Source organism: Cyanistes caeruleus, chromosome 5 (genome assembly GCF_971803275.1).
Source record: "Cyanistes caeruleus chromosome 5, bCyaCae1.hap1.1, whole genome shotgun sequence".
In the NCBI taxonomy this organism is placed as follows: Eukaryota; Metazoa; Chordata; class Aves; order Passeriformes; family Paridae; genus Cyanistes; species Cyanistes caeruleus.
Genome location: NC_141705.1, coordinates 272,897 through 289,738, shown reverse-complemented (window position 1 = coordinate 289,738; position 16,842 = coordinate 272,897). Strand labels below are relative to the sequence as shown.

The 16,842-nt window shown below is 48.7% G+C and overlaps 1 protein-coding gene across 1 annotated transcript in view; it reads left to right on the top strand.

The window, feature by feature from the left end:
* The window catches only part of LOC147652826 (uncharacterized), a 35,946-nt gene that overhangs the window by 5,044 nt on the left and 14,060 nt on the right, over window positions 1–16,842 (top strand). The window contains exons 2-7 of the mRNA XM_086888016.1: window positions 203–311; window positions 784–832; window positions 1,797–1,922; window positions 2,478–2,657; window positions 2,905–5,061; window positions 14,226–16,793. Of these exons, the coding sequence (XP_086744142.1) occupies window positions 203–311; window positions 784–832; window positions 1,797–1,920 (282 nt within the window). The 3' untranslated portion in view covers window positions 1,921–1,922; window positions 2,478–2,657; window positions 2,905–5,061; window positions 14,226–16,793. The remainder of the gene's footprint in view (window positions 1–202; window positions 312–783; window positions 833–1,796; window positions 1,923–2,477; window positions 2,658–2,904; window positions 5,062–14,225; window positions 16,794–16,842) is intronic.

Here is a 16,842-nt window from a genome sequence, read left to right as displayed (position 1 = left end):
TGTATATAATATATTTAATATATAATAACATACGTATACATGTTAAAATAATATATTTTGATACTTTATATATTGCTTGTCATATATAAATGAATATAGTATATAAATTTAAACATGTGTGGTGGAAATAGATGTTAATTTGTATTTTTTTTTTATTTTCATTGTTTTGGTATGTTTCTCGGAGGCAATCCTCCCCTTGCAGCTGCTGACAGCACTGAAAACCTGTGTGCTTCGTGGTGTCTATTGCCCAGCTGGCAACGATTCCCTTGTGTTTGGTGCATTAAGTCACACTGAGCTGTGTGGGATGGCAGGTGAGCACATTGCCTGACCCTTTTAGCTTTTCTGGCTCACGCACAACTTCCTTTCCTTTTGGATATGGAAAACAGGGAAGAGAGGGTAGTGTGACATTAGCACTAATTTCTAGCAGATTTTTAACTGCCCCTGATGCTCATTCATCTTTGCAGTGTGGGTTTTCATGCTGACAAATCCTCTGCTTTGCCTTCTGCTCACAGTCAGCTGGGCCCTTTATTGAACAGATTTATCTGCTACAAGGCTACGCAGAAGGATGGAAAGGAGGAACACAGGGGGGAAAAAAAATAGATTCAAGGCATAGAGAAGGTAGCTGGTTTATTTGTATGACATGTAGCTTTTTTAGGATGCTTTGTTCTTTATATGGCATTAATTTCAAAGAGAAGCCTGTGAACTTTGTGTTCCCCTTTTGGGGCTGCTTCTGGGGTAAGGAGGAAACACAAGGCCTAAACACCTCTGGCTTGTCTGTCCAAGGATCTGCCTCAGTTGTGGCTCCCATCCTTCTGAAGAACTCTTCAGCACAGTGAGTTACCTTCTATAACTATTTATTGTTGTATTGTTGTTGTGAGACCTCATTGCTGGGTGAGAGGACCAGGGGAAATGAAAGGCTGTATGCCACTGTTACTTCATCACTGAATTCTTGCACTCTGTTAAAATCAAAACAAAAGGGATTTACACTGTCAGAAACACTTAACTGTAAGTTAAGGTAAAGGTCACAGTGCTAAAACCTAAGAGCAGATAGGGTTGAGCTCCTTTGTCTTCCCTCTCCGGCAGCTTTTGTGACTCCTGCCTCCAAGGTATCATCAGATATCCCCTGGATCTTGCAGTGGAAGAGATGCTGAACCATCAGCTGTTCCATATTCTACACCATGTGTCTTTTTACCATGCTCCTCTGAGAAGCATCTCTCCCTTCTCTGTTTCTTTGCAGACAAGAAGGGAGAAATTGGGATTGCCTTTGTTCTTTTGCCTGTTAATAAAAAGGCCGCTTGTGGCTGTGTGCAGTGGCAACTGCATCACAGAATCTTAGAGGTGATTATTCACAGGTTAAGGAAATAATTCCTTTTTTTGTCACTGCTGCACTGAATTTCATAGGCGTGTCTGTGGCTTGATGCCTAAGATATTTAAAGCAGGTTTTATTCTTACAGGGGGTTTTGCACACTAAAGTGTGTGCCCAGGTTTTGTTTCCAAAAGTGAGGTATAGTGCTGGGTGTTTAATTTGGTATGTTACTTGTTCTGTTGTGTAAATAACTGCAGCTCCCTCCCTGTGCCTGTGTATTGCAGGGGCAGGCGAGCGCTGGTTAGAAAGGTGGTGATAATTAGGAATAAGCTGTTTAAGCTTGGATAAATGTTTAGAAATCATTGCTTAGGGTACTGCATAGATGTACCAGAAGGAACTGCACCCTGGAAGTGCTGTGTGTCTGAAACTGACTGCACCTACTCATTTTTAGCTCCTCTTTCTGACTCTGACTCTGCTCCTATTCCGACAGACCCGTCCGAGCCTGGCGTTCGCTAAACGCCTCCGCGTGGTGGGAGACGAGTCTAGGAAGAAATACCTTCAATCCACAGACGAGGCAGAAAGGACTCAGTACAAGGAGGACTGGACTCAGATGAAGGTAAAGTCCTTAACAGTCTATTTCTTCCCCATAACAAGTACTTCATTAGTGCATTCCTGGCCGTGCACTGCAGGGCACGTTGGAAGGTACACGTGAGCGACGCTTCCGCTCGCGTCGAGGCGGACGCACGCGTTCCTCGTGCACCTTCTCCCTGCCTGACACGAGCTAACAGAGTCTGCCGAGGTGTGCCTGACCGGTTGTGAGGGCCAGATCTTTGTTGCCCTCATTTCAGTGAAGGAAACTGGAATTCCTTCTTGTATTCAGCACCACGTGTGGGTGTAAAGTTGAGCTGCCACGTGCCAGTTGAGAGTTGATTTGGTCAAGGAGAGGAATTTTTGCCTAGGAAGATTTGGCACTCCAGTTTCTCTTGCATGGCAGAGGGCACCCGAGATCGAAATGTTGCTACAAGTGTCCCGAGCTATTTCCAGTACGTACTTAAAAACGTCTGTCTGCAACTGGAGCGATTCTGTGCCTTATCCGGAGATGCTGCATTCTGGCTTTTCAGCGTGCACAGTGGCGCTCCCGAGTTTTAAAGTGTCGATCTTTCTCTCGTAGGTTAAGATGGGCACAGCTCTGGGTGGCCCATAGCTTGGGGTTCATCTCAGAAGGAGGGACTTCATTTGGTCACAGAGAAGACGTGCCTTCCCTGCAAGGAGCAGGAAAGATAATCTACAGCCTCTCGGAGAGGCATACACTTGAAAAAGTTTTTTGTAGCCACTGATGCTGTTGAGGAAGGTATGTGGATTGCAGTCACCTGAGGATTGGTAACTTTTGACAGTGAGTGCAGCACTTGCCACTGGCTCCCCTCCCTGGCTGCCATGCTGTGGGTTTTGGCAGCTGCATTGTAAAATTTGTTGGTAGATTTTGGAGTCGCTTCCCCTGTAAGCGTTCAGCCAGGGTTCCCTTTAACAAACACACTGTGTGGCAGCAGCGCGTTGCTCTTCATAAAGTAGAGATAAATTTCTGTGCTTCCTTTTTTAAGCGACTGAACTGCTCAAGAAACTGCTGCCCGAGATGGTGAGGTTTGAAGCCTCTCTGGAGGAGCTGGAACTCTCTAAGGACGGGGGCTCGTGATTCACCCGTGGATTTGCGCACATGCAATGTAGCAAACCTGACTTTAATTTCAGCCAAAGCTTAATGTCACTGTCAGAAAACTGAGTATGATTTTTGGCCCATAGTTGTTTACAAATGGTGTAAGCCATTATATAATCAAGTATATCATTGAGATGTGTCTAGTAGATGTATTACGGTTATATTGTGTGTGTGTGTGTGATGATTTCATTATCATACCATTTCACTGAACAGTCAAGTTCATTGGAGTGAAATCTGATTACTTGCATTTTAAAAACTTGCCCACCCCAACCCTTTTTGATTTTTTTTCACAGGTATTTTATAGGCATATTTCAACATTTTCCTTCCTAATCCACGAGTAAAAGGGAGATGTTGGGATTTGATCCAAAAGATCTTACAACCAATTTTGTGGTGAAACAGAGAAAAACCGTGAGCAGCCAACTCACTGGAAACCTGCATGTTAAACGCAGAGAAGCACAAAGTGTTTGATGCTGTTAAGAGTTCAAAATAACAAGGAAAAATGATGGGGAATTTACCTGCCTTGGAACAAAGTATGACCCCATCCCATACTCTCAGCTCCCGCTCCCCTTCCAGCGTGGCTGTGACCCGGGCTGGCCGTACCGCTCGGTGTCTCTGGACCTCACAGCATTTCTACGTGGCTGCTGCACCCGGGTCCCCAGTACGTCCTGCTCTGGCCGCCTTCCCCGAGCGGTCCCACGTGCACCAAGCGGGTGCTACAGACCACAGGGGCCTCTTGGCTGCAGAGCTGGGTGATGGGAGACAACAAAGCAATGCCCAGGATGCAGCTGTTCAAGCCAGCCTCGCCTCACGGAGCATTTCTTTCTCACCTGTCCATGGTTCTCTCTGTGTGTCTGTGCTCCTTTTTAAACTGCAGGGCTGGGAGGCCTGGCCATTCCACCGGGAGTGCTCACCCTGGGAGCACCAGTCTCTACCTTGGGAGGAAGCAAGCTGCCACCAGAATAAAAGCAGGGTGGAGCTGCTCCCACTCCAAGGCAAGAGCCTGCAAGGCCCATCCTTTGGGGACTCGTCTTTTGTGTGAAGGCACATTGTCTAGCAGAGGAAGAGGTTGGTACCTGGTGGAGCAGGGCCAAGATTCCATTTTCCCCAGGCAGCTCCCTCCTCTGCCTGCTGTAGCGCTGGCCAGGGCTGGGAGAGGAGGGGGAGTGTGTTCAGCACTGCTGCTGGAACGGAGTGGCCCTCTCAGGAGGATCCCGATTGCTTCAGGGCCTTGCTTTTCCACTGGTTTGTGTCCACAAAGGAAAGGCATGCAGAAGGCAGCACCATCACCCCAGCCCTGCAGTCAGGAGTCCATCAGCTTTCCCCACAGTGAACGTGGTTAAGGTCTCCTTAACCAAAGGAAAACTCAGCACCACTACAGATGTACAGAACAGCAATTTATCCACTGGGGCCCTCCAACACACTTTGCCCATTATTTGTCCAGAAGACTCCAAGTACTGACTTTACATGTCCACAAGCGTGGCCAAAGCCACACATACAGAGCAACACCAAGTTCTCACGGTGTACCAAGAGAAACAAAGATTTAATAACATTATTTCTTAGACAACTGTTGGGGATGAAGTCAAATGTAAAGAAAAAATGGAAATGTAAAAAATCATGGATGTTAGTGCACACGGATAGAGAGTTTCTGCTTTTGAGCTCCACAGATGTTTTTTTCTTTCCTCTTTCCCTTCTTGTGTGAGCTGCCTTTGAGTCAGTTATGTTATGTTGAGCTCTTGTGGGCACAGAGCGGTACTGCCGCTGTGCCCCGACCGGTGCCCTGCCCCGCTCCGCTGGGTGACGGGGGGGAGGCGGCAGCGGGAGCTACGGCAGTTTCGCAGCTGCCGAACCTGGGGAGGGAGTGAGCGGGGCGGTGTCTGTAAATAGCAGGGAGGGGTGAAATAGCGTTAAGTGTGTAAAGTGACACGGCTGGGAGCAGGGACACTGCGCTAAAAGGAGCGGGGGCCGTGCAGGCCGGCGGCTAAGAATAGCAGCAGTGGCGGGCGGCAGATCAGTTTCAGCTTCACGGACGGACTGCGGGGGAAGGACGGTGAGCAGCGGACCCGCAGCAGGCGAGGGGCGGGCACTTAGGTATTTTGCTAAGGTGTTTACCTCGGCCAGCACCTAATCGGGCAGTCCAAGTCCCCGCAGAAGAGGAACCGCTGCGAGGGAAGAGGCGCTCAGAGCCCGCAGGGAGCTGTGCACGCCCTCCCCACCGCCGCTCCCTGCTCCGCGCTGCCATCGCAGCTTTGCGAGCTGGCACCACACCCGGGCGAGCTGGCGGCTACGCCCCTCCCCGCCCCCTGCCCCGAGTGCCGCTGGGGCGCTCCAATAGAGGCTCTGCGGGGGCCTTTTAGGCGGGACCAGGGCAATAGAGAGGGCCGGAGAAGGGGACGGGAGTCTGGCGAGAGGGGCCCAGGGTGACCGCGGACCCTGCGAGCACCCCTGGCTCTGCCTAACTGAGCACCTCGCGCTCCCATGGGCCGCAGCCTCAAAGCTTCCACCAATCCCGGTGGATTGGTTCTAGGTTATGGTTCTAGGTCAGGGTTCTAGATCAGGGTTCTAGGTTATGGTTCTAGGTCAGGGTTCTAGGTTAGGGTTCTAGGTCAGAGTGCTAGGTTATGGTTCTAGGTCAGGGTTCTAGGTCAGGGTTCTAGGTTAGGGTTCTAGGTCAGGGTTCTAGGTCAGGGTTCTAGGTGGCCAATCACAGCCGCCCTTTGAATCCAGGCGCGGTCCTGCCAAGCTCAGCCCGCTCAGTCGTGGCCCGTTCCCGCTCCCCCGTTTTGCTGGGGTGCCACTCCGGCCGCTGTCGCTTTGGGAGCCGGCGGAGCCGAGCTGCCGCAGCCCCGAGAGGTGCTGCTGGGTCCCGGGAAGGGTGGGCGGGGGCTCCCCGTTCAGGTCCCGGCCGTAACTTCGCCCAAAGAAACGGGGAGAAGGGGGGGAGCGGGCGGGATCGCGGGAGCGGGGCCTGAGGGGACAGCGGGGGGTCGCGGAGACGAGCGCGGCGGGAACGGGCGGGCTGGGATTGGTGGGCCCGGCGCTGCCTCGGGCTGTGATTGGCTGGGCTGGCCGGTGTGGGCTATAAATAGTGTGAGCTGGAGGGGTGCGGGCGTTAGTTCGGCGGCGAGCGGTGGAGAGGCGGAGAGGCGGGCGGTGGCGGCGTGAGCGATCCAGGGAGCGCCGGTGCGCCAGGACGGGAGCCCTGCGCTCACTGAACTGGGGAGCGCCGGTGAGGTCGGGCGCCATGCCCGCGTCTGCCGGGGCCAGAATCTGGGGGCCGGCGGTGTCCTGGGGCGGCGGGGCCGGTCGTGGCCAATTCTTTCTGCCACGTCCTGGGCTTTTCGGGCGGCCGGAGGTGGGTGCGGGGTCTGGAGTGGCACAGGGAGATGAGCTGCTGCTTCTGCGGGACAGAGAGGAGCTGTTTTGTAGTTTCTGGATCGAAAATAATGTTTAAAATATCGAGAATAAAGCTGGGTTTTTTTCTCTTTTTATTATTTTAGTTTGATTTTATTTAAAATAATAACGATTTTCTTTATTACATTGCTTTGTTTTGCTCGTTCTATTAAAATAATAAAATTATTATTAATTATAATTATTTTTAACAAGATATATTGTTATCTTTACTAGTTTAAATATTAATAAATAATGATTAAATATTTTCTACAATTATTAAATATTATTTGTTAATTATTATTTAATTAAATATTTATTATTTATTAGTTTGTTATTATTTACTAATTATTTAATACGATTAATTAAATATTAATTAAATATTATTAATTAATAATTATTTAATTAAATATTTATTATTTAATAGTTAGCTAATATTTATTATTATTTCTGATTATTAATTAAATATTATTGATTAATTACTAATTAATTAAATAGTGATTAATTTTTATTAGTTTGTTATTATTATTTATTATTTAATTATTAATTAAATACTAATTAAATATTATTTATTATTTAATTCTTAAAATTAATTACTTTAGGGGCTTTTTTGCTGGATAGCTGATGTTAATTCAGTAGAGATTGTGGGGCTGGGGCTGAAACACCCATTGTGGGACCAGTGGAGACATAAAGCCCCAGAGTGTGGAATAAAGACCTTGGCACTTGAATCATGCCTAAACCAATGTGGGGCAATGGAAATACTGAGGCTGGAGCTGGATAAATGCCATGGGGGAAGGGGATGGAGCTGCAGCTCAGGGCCTGCAGGAGGTGCCTGGGGGATTAGCAGCCCCTGTCTGCTGCTACCAAGGAGAGTCTGAGGGTCTGGGGGCTGGGAGGGCTCCAGGGCCTGAGAACCAGCCCAAGGGCACCTTTTGGGATGGGGGAGCAGGGGCCCAATGGCTATTCCCAGCCCCTGGTAATGCTGGGGGGGGTGAGGGGGGGCCTTTGGGCAAGTGCTGGGCTGAGACCCAGGGGGAGGGGGAAGGTACCTGTTGGGCTAGAGGCCTCAAGTGTCCCCAAAGTTGGGCTCCCATTAGGGTGGGTAGGACAGTATCTAGAGACATTGAAGTGATAGTAATAACTGACTTGTGGCCTTATCAACAGCCCTGGGTTGCAGTGAGAAGCAGGAGCAACTTTCAGCCACCAGTAGTGGGAAGCTGAGGAGCAGGAACTCAGGAAGCAGAGCTGGAGCAGACAGAAACATGGTAGGGTTTAGGGTAAAACTGTTGTGGGGCTGGGATAAGGAATATGGAGCTGGGATGCGAACTGCGTGGCTGGAGCTGAAATCAGTGTAAGGGCAGGGATAGGGCCTTGCAGAGCTGTTCCTCCAGTAAGGATGGTCAGGTTGGGGCTGGAATGTGGGTTCAAGAGCTAAGCTCAAACCACAGAGAGCTAGAGCTAAAACAGAGATCCTGCCTGGAGAGCCAGAAAGCGGCATGATGTGGCACTGCTGGGAAGATGAGGGGCAGAAGCACAGCACAAGAGCTGGCAGTCAAATAAAGCTTGTGGGACTGAAGCTGAAATCACTGGGGCTGGGATGGGGACTGCTGCAAACACTGTTCTGAGGGGATAGTGACTGTACATGTGGGAAGCAAGCATAGAATGGTACACAACGGGGCAGGCTGTAAATACAGTAAAGATTGCTTTGGGGTTGGGATGGGGTTGGAGTGGCATTTCTCGGCCTTGAGGTGAAACCTCAGAGCTGGAACCAAGAACAAAGACCCTTTGTCTCAACCTGGAGCAGCTTCACCTAGCAGAGAGGGGGAAAAAGAAGCGGATGTGGAGCTGGAAGAAGAGAGCTTGCAGTGAAATAAAGCTCGTGGGCCAAGAGCTGAAATCACTGGGGCAGGGAAGGGATCACTAGGACTGGAGCTATAATCACTGGGGCTGGGATAGAGACTGATAGTGGGATTGACACGGCTGGGTGAGATAACTGTGGTAGCATTCATATGCTGAAATCACTGTAGGTCAGTAATATTGATGTTGGGGCAGGGTCAGAGGGCTGAGGTCAAGTGCAAAAGGTCAGGGGTCAATGGTTAAATTGGAAAGTCAGGGATTCAAACTTCAAGGGTCACATGTGAATGGTCAGGGTTCAAAGATCAAGAGTAAAGGGTCCAAGGTGCAATGTTATGGGTTAATTTTCCAAGGTTATGTGGTTCAAGGTCAATTATCAGGGACTCAAACTTCAGAGAACTAAAGTCAAGAGTCAAAGGTCAAAATTCAGAGGTTAAGAGTAAAAGGTCAATGGGAGGTTGCCAGGGATTTGCAGGGAAGAGGAGTATTTATAAACTTTATCCATATTTCCCTGTAATTCTGGGTGTTTGGATTTCATTTGTGCTCGTCAGGATAAGCCATAAACAAGCTCCTGAACTCTGCATCCATGCGTCAAGCACTTCCACAGAAAGGCAAGTCAGCAGTGATTCTAGAGGAAAAATTAGAGGTGATGGCTTATGATCCATGGGGAATTACATTGGGAATTGTGAAACTCAAACACATGGAATTGTGGAGGTGGAATTCCATTTTCAGCCTTGGGCACCAGGAGGAGGAGAGGTGTCCTCATCCATAGCAAGGAAAGCCTGGTGCCCCAGTGTGTCAGGTGCAGACAATGAGCTGTCCAGGGAATGAGCGACAAGTTCCTTCTGCCCCTCCCCTCACCCGTAGGATGGCAACAGCACAAACTGAATTGTGAGGTTGATGAGCGCTCAGAGCAGCCCCAGGTGTGAGTAGTGAGGTTGATGAGCTCTCAGAGCAGCCCCAGGTGTGAGCAGTGAGGTTGATGAGCTCTCAGAACAGCCCCAGGTGTGAGCAGTGAGGTTGATGAGCTCTCAGAGCAGCCCCAGGTGTGAGCAGTTATGGTAAAGAATGGGTGGGTCCTGCCCGGGGCTATTTTAGGGGGAGGGTTTCTCTCACTTCGCTTGAGCACGGAGTGGTTGGAGAAGGGGCATTTATGGTGAGTTCCCTGGGGGTATCTCATGGACCGATACCGGGAGCATCTCATAGGATCTGGGAGAACAGCTGGATACACCTGGACATGGAGCATTGTTTAAAGCAGCATCTGAGCAAGTAAGCCAGTGCGGGTTCGCAGGGATTTGCAAAAGGGATTTTCCCTTTTGATTTCATTTTGTCGTTTGCTCCCCAGTCCCCCCCGGAAGAAATGGGTATTTTGAGGACAAAAGGGGCATAAATTGAGGGAAGAAGCTCCTGTTATTATCTATTTTTACACTGGGGGGAGTCCACCTATGATTTTAAGGGTACTGATTGGAGGAAAACCTGCCTTTTCCAGGGTGTTAGGGGTATCAGTGAACAGGGAATCCCCATGTTCCATTTTAAATGGAAGGGGGGAAATATTGTTGCTATTTTATGGGTTTGACTTGAGGGGAACCCCCCCACACTTTCCATCATCCTGAGGTTTAAATTGAGGAGGAAGCCTTATAGTCACTACTTTTTAAGGGTCTGATTGAGTGTTCCCCTTTTTCTATCCTTTGAGAGATTTCAATCAAGGGAAAAACAACTTTTTACTTTTAGGGGATTAAATTGAAGGGGGGGAGCACTCATTTATTTGCCATCGTATTGGTTTAAGAAGGCACGAACACCCCCCCCGTTGCCTCAGTTTCCGGGGTTCAATTGACAGAAACACCGGCTTTTCCAGCAGGGGTCACATGGAGCCGTGGCGCTGCTTTTGAGAGCGATTCTGACCCCTTACAGCCCTGCACGGCAGCGCTTCTGGCATTCCCTGGGGAATTTGGCGGCTGGGCAGCCCCCGAGGAGTGACAGAGCCGTGCTGAGGCCGGGCGGGCAGGCGGGAGCCGCGGCGCGGAGCTGTGTCTGTCCCGGCTGCTCTGTCCGCTCCGGGCGCGGGGCTCGGGCACCGCCGGGGCCCCTTCGGGCCGGTCCCGGTGCCGCTGGGCGGGCCGGGCTCTCCCGGGGCCGGAGCTGCCCCCGCCCGCCGGAGGAGCCGCTTTCCGGCCGGGAGCGTGGGGCCGCCCCCGGGTGCCGAGTGCCGCCGCTGCCGGGGCTCGCGTGGCTCCCCCGGTCCCCCCGCACCTGGAGCGGCGCCAGCCCGGGAGCGAGTCCCGGCGGGGGCCACTGGGGAACACTTGTGGCTTGTCAGCTTCCGAGTGTGCTGGCAAAAGCCCCACCTGCCAGGCTTTTTGTCTCGGGGCTTTGTCGATATTGCTCTTTAGCCGAGCTGTGCCTTTAAATAACGATGTGGTGCCTTCTAGAAACTGTGTCCAATACCTTTTGTACCCTCGCAGGAGGGCTTCGAGCTCAGGTTTTTCCATTGCCGAGTTAACTGCAGGTCCGAGCTGGCAGCGTCCCGTGCATCTGGGGTGTGTGAATCTGTTTGTGATGTTCATTTCCCCTGGATGCAGAGCTGGGCTTTTCGGGCAGACTGTATTTCTCAAGCCTCGGGGTTTATTTAAGCCTTGCACGCGATTTTCTGGAGACGCGGGCCGAGTGAGAACTTTGTCTTGGTGCTGTACTGGGGAATGGAATGCAGGGGGTCCCCGCAATATCCCCGTGGAAGCTGGAATGTCCGAGGGAATGGATGTGACAATTCTCGGGGCTGAACCTGGCTCCCAGCGCTCTGCAGCGTAGGATGCGAGAGAGCAGGGCCGGGGGACAGCAGGGTAGGGACAGCGAGGGGCTTCGTGCTCTGGGTTTGGTGTTGATGTTTCCAGAGCCAGAGCAGGTTGATTTGGTTCAGGTGCACTGGAACAGGATCCAAACCTTGGAAAGGTCTGAGACCAATTGGGAGGAAATGTTTTAACATGAATGTGTTTCTTGATAGAAATCAGGTTTCAGTTAGTTTTTTAATAGATTTTAAAGGAAATTTTTTTTTGAGGAAAAGTGAAAAAAAATGTTTATTTCAATAAATAGGGCGTAGGAAGAAGAATGAATAACGTTAGATAGTTTATTTGTTGTGGAGTAAAGATGAGGAGATTTAGAAGGTTTTGTGGTTTTTTTCACGTGTGTTTGGGATGTGGCGTGGGTCTTTTTGAGCCGTGGGGTGTTTTGGTGGTAGCTCGGGTTTTGGGATTGGAGTCAAGTTGAACAGTTTTAGAAGAAGTTACTATGGTTTTGGCAATTATTTTGTATTCACTAATCAATGATGTCAGGAAAATTAATCCACAAACACCAGAGGTTTATGTCCAAAAAGGGGACAGAGGAGTCCTTTTACTATATTCAAATAAAGGGAGAGGCCATGGGGCATTCCCCTGGGGTTTCTGGAATTTTTGGAGGGCGCAGCCTCCTTTTTATCCTAATTCCTGGCCGCTTGTCCCTTCTCTCTTTCCCCATAGGCTGAGGTACTTGAGAGGTACAGGCTTCCCGGAACGCCTGACACCTGGGGTACCTTTCCCCCCCTCCAGTGCATAATCCCTTCTTAATTCTTAACTTTTGTGGAATTCATGATACTCTTTCAGTGCCTCTTTGATCTTTTAGTGGAATCTATCCCATTGTTTCTGTTGTCTCTCACTGATAGCTGCATCTTATCAGCAGACCCACAGCTTGTTTGTAAAGACAAACCCGTCATTCCTCTCTATGAGAAGTTATTTTTAAAAAAGTAAAAAATGGATTTTTTGTTGTCTCTGTTAAACAATAGAGTTGAGAGAATTTGGGGTATTGGGAATTTGGGGTAGAGTGTATTAGTATTGTATACAGATTGTACGTTAAAAGTTTTTTTTTTTCTTTGCTAGTTTTGAAGTTACAGAATTTGTTTAAACATAAAGCAGATGGTGGGGATATAATATAATGTAATTTTAGGACATCTTATTTTTTATTGTATATCTTTGGCTTAATGGTCAAATTATTTTTTACTTTTAGATATACTTTTATAGAGATACAGGTAAATATAAATAGTGGTAGTAATATTGAGTAAGCAGAGTTATTTATGTGGTTTTTATTCAATATTAGTTTTTTTGGTGGCACATAGTGTGTTGTTTCATTTTTTTGTGTTCACTACGTGAAATTTGGTTTTTGAATAAAGATGATTTTATGAATGGGTTGGTTTGTATTTTAGGTAGAATCAATTAAAATAGATTTTGATATGCATTATTTGGTTTTGTTTATTGTATGTAGGGGATCAGATGGGGTAGGGTTTGTTTGGTTAGCTGAGTTTTGGGTGTTAATTAGGCGGCTTTTGTTAGATGCAGTTTTTAATTTTTGGAAGTTTTTTGAGTGGTCCTAAGGTGGTTTTTAGTAATTGATTGTATAATTTTATTTTGTTTGTAGTTGGCGTATAATAATGTATATGTTCTATTTATTTAACGTTGTGTTTTTTAGTTTAGGTGTTGATGATAAGTTTGGATTCCTTTCTGTTGTGGTGTTTCTTATTAGCTTCATTTCTGGGGACACAGGCATTTATATGGTGGCTTTTTATAGGCATATTTTTGGGGGTGGTGTTTTTTAACTTGTAGTTTAGGTTGGTTTTTTGTTTTTAATTAGTTATTAAAATTTTTTATAGAGTCTTGGTAATTATTCAGGTATTACTATAAATGTAGAGCTTTGGGGTTTTTTTACTAATGTTTAGGGTTAGTTGAATGGCTTTGAGTTCACTGACTTGGTTTGATATTTTTTTTTTAATAGTTGGTGTTGTCAGGAAAATTAATCCACGAACACCAGAGGTTTATGTCCAAAAAGGAGACAGAGGAGTCCTTTTACTTTATTCGAATAAAGGGAGAGGCCTTGGGGCGTTCCCCTGGGGTTTCTCAAATTTTTGGAGGGCACAGCCTCCTTTTTTATCCTAATTCCTGGCCTCTTGTCCCTTCTCCCTTTCCCCATAGGCTGAGGTACTTGAGAGGCTTCCCGGAACGCCTGACACCTGGGGTGCCTTTTCCCCCTCCACCCCCAATGCATAATCCCTTCTTAACTTTTATGGAACTCATAGTGTTCTTTCAGTGCCTCTTTGATCTTCTACTGGAATTCATCCCATTGTTTCTGTCCTCTGTCACTGATAGCTACATCTTATCAACCGACCCACAGCTTGTTTGTAAAGACAAGCTCATCATTCCTTTCAGTGTGATGTGTGGAGTTCAATAGGGTTGCTTTTTATTTATGTTTAACTTTGCTGATGTGATAAGAACTGTTAGTGAAAGAGCATAGCATCTGTTTTTGCTGGTGGTTGTACGGTGTGGGTTTTGTTTGTGTTACCTGTTTTGGGGTATTTTTTGTTAGTGAGACTAAACTTTATTTTGGGGTTAATTTGTGATTATTTTAAAGATTTTAGTGCAATTTAGGTTTTTGATTTGGGGGTGCTGTGATGAGAGTACTTTATTTGTTTTATGTGGTATTGGGTTGGTGTGGATAGGGGGAATACTTGTTTTTAAAATTTTAGTATTGTTAGTTGAAGTGTTAGGATGCATTGTGTTTCAGTGTTGAATCTTTTTGAGGTGGTTTGGATTTTTTCTAGGTTAAGATTTTTTTCCCTTGGCTGGTGGAGGTATTGTGATTTTATTGACCATATGGGTGGGAATTTGATGCTGTTTGTTTTTTTGGTTTTGGTTTTTTTTAAGGAATTGGATTTTTGCAGTAGACCTGGAAGAATTCACTTTATTTCAAAACATACTAGTTTAATCACATAAAGGTTCCCATATTAACTCGTCAGTCTTTTAGATTCTTTTTCTCATTTAGGTTTTCCAGAATTTACTGTTAATTTAGCAATCAAGCAGGGATGGCACTTCGTTCTTGAAAAGATGGCTATGGAAAAACCTGTGTCTAACAACACGTACCTGACAGAGGGCAACGATTTTGCTGTAATTACAGGGCCAAATACGAGTGGCAAAACAACTTCGGCATAGAACTGCTGGAGGAGAGGAGTTTCTGGTGGGCTCCCAGTGGCATCTGATGGAGTGACAGTGAGAGCATCTCATAGGGTCTGGGGGAGCACGTGGATGCACCTGGACGTGGAGCACTGCTTAAAGGAGGTGGTGAGGGACAAAGCTTTCTGCCAGGAAGCAGCACCTGAACAGCTGAGCCAGTGTGGATTTGCAGGGGTGATCTTTCTCCTTTTCCCTTTTGATTTAATCTTGGCAGTCCTTCCTCAGTGCCCTCAATCTGTCACAAGAATTCCAAAAATAAAAAGGCTGAGTGAACAGTGAAAAGAAGGGGTATAGGTAAGGTGGAGTTCAGGTGTACCCCACCCCAAACCCTAAGCAGCAGCCCTAACAGCGCTCCCGTTTCCTTGAGACAGCTGCAGGCAGGAACCCTAAAGCAGCAGAGTGCCAGAACCCCCGAGAGGTGCAGGCAGTTCCCTGGTGCTAGGGCCAGCCAGGAAGAGATAGTGGGGGGACGATCCGCAGGGTTGGGGAAACAGGGGGTTTCCCGCCCCGCCCCACCCTGGGCTCTCTGTCCCTCCGCAGCCGGGGATTGCTCCCACCCCTCCTCGAGGCGGCGGTTGGTAAGGCTTCGTGCCTGGCCTCCGCAAAGAGTTCGGCTCTGTCAGCCTCTGCCCTGTCTCAGGGCCAAACTTAGGTAGGGTAGGGAGCAACTGTGGATTGCCTGGTCCGGGCTAAGGGACATCTCTTGGGGCCTATGGATAAGGAGCATCCCCGGTTGCAAGCATAGGGTTGTAAGTTTGTAGGGTTCAGCGGGGCAGCTTGGCAGTGACACGGAGAGGCTGAGGGAGGGCTTCAGAGGTCAAGGGCTCGAGGGCTGGAGACAAACAGTGAAAAGAAAAGGGGTATAGGTTGGGATATAAGGTAGAGTACAGGACTATTCAAACCCTAAACAGTAGCCCTAACAGCGCTCCCGTTTCCTTGAGACAGCTGCAGGCAGGAACCCGAAAGCAGCAGAGTGCCAGAACCCCCGAGAGGTGCAGGCAGTTCCCTGGTGCTAGGGCCAGCCAGGAAGTGATAGTGAGTGCTCGGGCCTACTGCTGTCGTATAAGCTGGGGTTTCTATCCTTGGGGTACCCTGGGCTCCCTGGCCCTCACTGACTGGAGAGTCTTCCTCCCCTCCTTGAGGTGGTGGTCGTTTGGCTGTCAGCCAATACTGCTGTGAAGCAAGCCTCTGCCTCCCTGTGGGGTGAAGTGTGCAACCCATGAACCTGGGCATTCTCTAGAGAAGGTAAGTGCTGGGTTTTCACAGATGTGGCACTAAGCTCCTGCATTGATATTTTGTCTTCTTGGTTGTAGCTGGTCAGGAGTCGACATCCTGGCAATGGCAGGAACTTCCCAGATGGCGAGGAGGCCTTCCTTCACACCCCATGTGGATCCACCCCACCAAGCATCCGAGAGCTGAGTCGAAGGCTACGACCCGCAGAGGGGATGAAAGCGGGGTGCCGGGTCGGGACTTGTGACCTGGGATTTTTGCGTCAGCTTTGGGGACGGGGAGGTCCAGGCTGTGGCCCCTTAGGCCACACGGTGGGAGAGCCTCACTTTTGTTCACAGTGCTGAGGTGTGCAGGACAGAGCAGCCTCGGGGCGCGTCGTGTCAGTTGTCCGTCGTGCCTTCTGTGTCTTTTGTGCCTCTTGTGTTGTACGTGCCTTGCCCTATCTCTTCTGGGGGCTTACCAGAAACCCCAGCATCACTTATAGCATCTCCGATCTCTGGGCTCCTCGGCTCGGCTGCTCTCAGAGGCCTTGGAATCGCATCTGTTTTGAAAAGCATCCGATCGGATGTCTTTTAGATGTTTTCTTCCGAGCTGTGTCAACAGCCGTGCGCCGCGAGGATCCATTGTTGCGGCTTAGGACTTGAAGAAACGCAAAGATAGGTAGAGGATTGCGGCCATAAGATTCTCTGCATCCGTCTTGGCGGTTCCTGGAGTTTGTCATTCCGTCAGCATCTTCTTCCTCCCGGGTTCTGTGAGCTTCATCAGCTCGCTTTCATTCTCACCCGGCTCATCTCGTTCCGCATTCTCTCAGTCCTTGCGGCCGTTCTTGTGGCCCAGAGTTTTGTCTCCCCATTGTGTCCCCTCGTCGGGTGTCTGGTGTATCACGGGTGTCTGGGTGTAGTTGTCCCGGAGCTGCTCTGCCCTGCTGCCCAGCCTGGCTGTAGGTGTAAAAGGCCAAGTCCCAGGCTCCTGTAATTTGAAATTTGTGATGTAGGGTGTAGTTGGGGTCTAGAACATATCCCTAGATCAACACAAGATGTCTGGAGCTGTGAAGTTACCCTGCAGCACTTTGACTTTTGTCTCAGCTCTCTTTCAGATGCGGACGGATGAAATCGGTGGCAGAGCGCCCCATCCAGGGTAAGGGGGTTCCCCTGAGAAGGTAAGTCAATGTTTGTCTTTGCAGGGCAACTGGAACCGGTCCCTGTGTTGTTACAGGTCTCCTCTTTGTCTTTATTTTTAGGAAATAGAGCCGGCTAGCAGCAGTCAAGGTGAAGCGGGCAAGGTGAGCGTTGACCGGTGGAGGGAGGCTGTTGTTATCGCTGGGCTCTCAG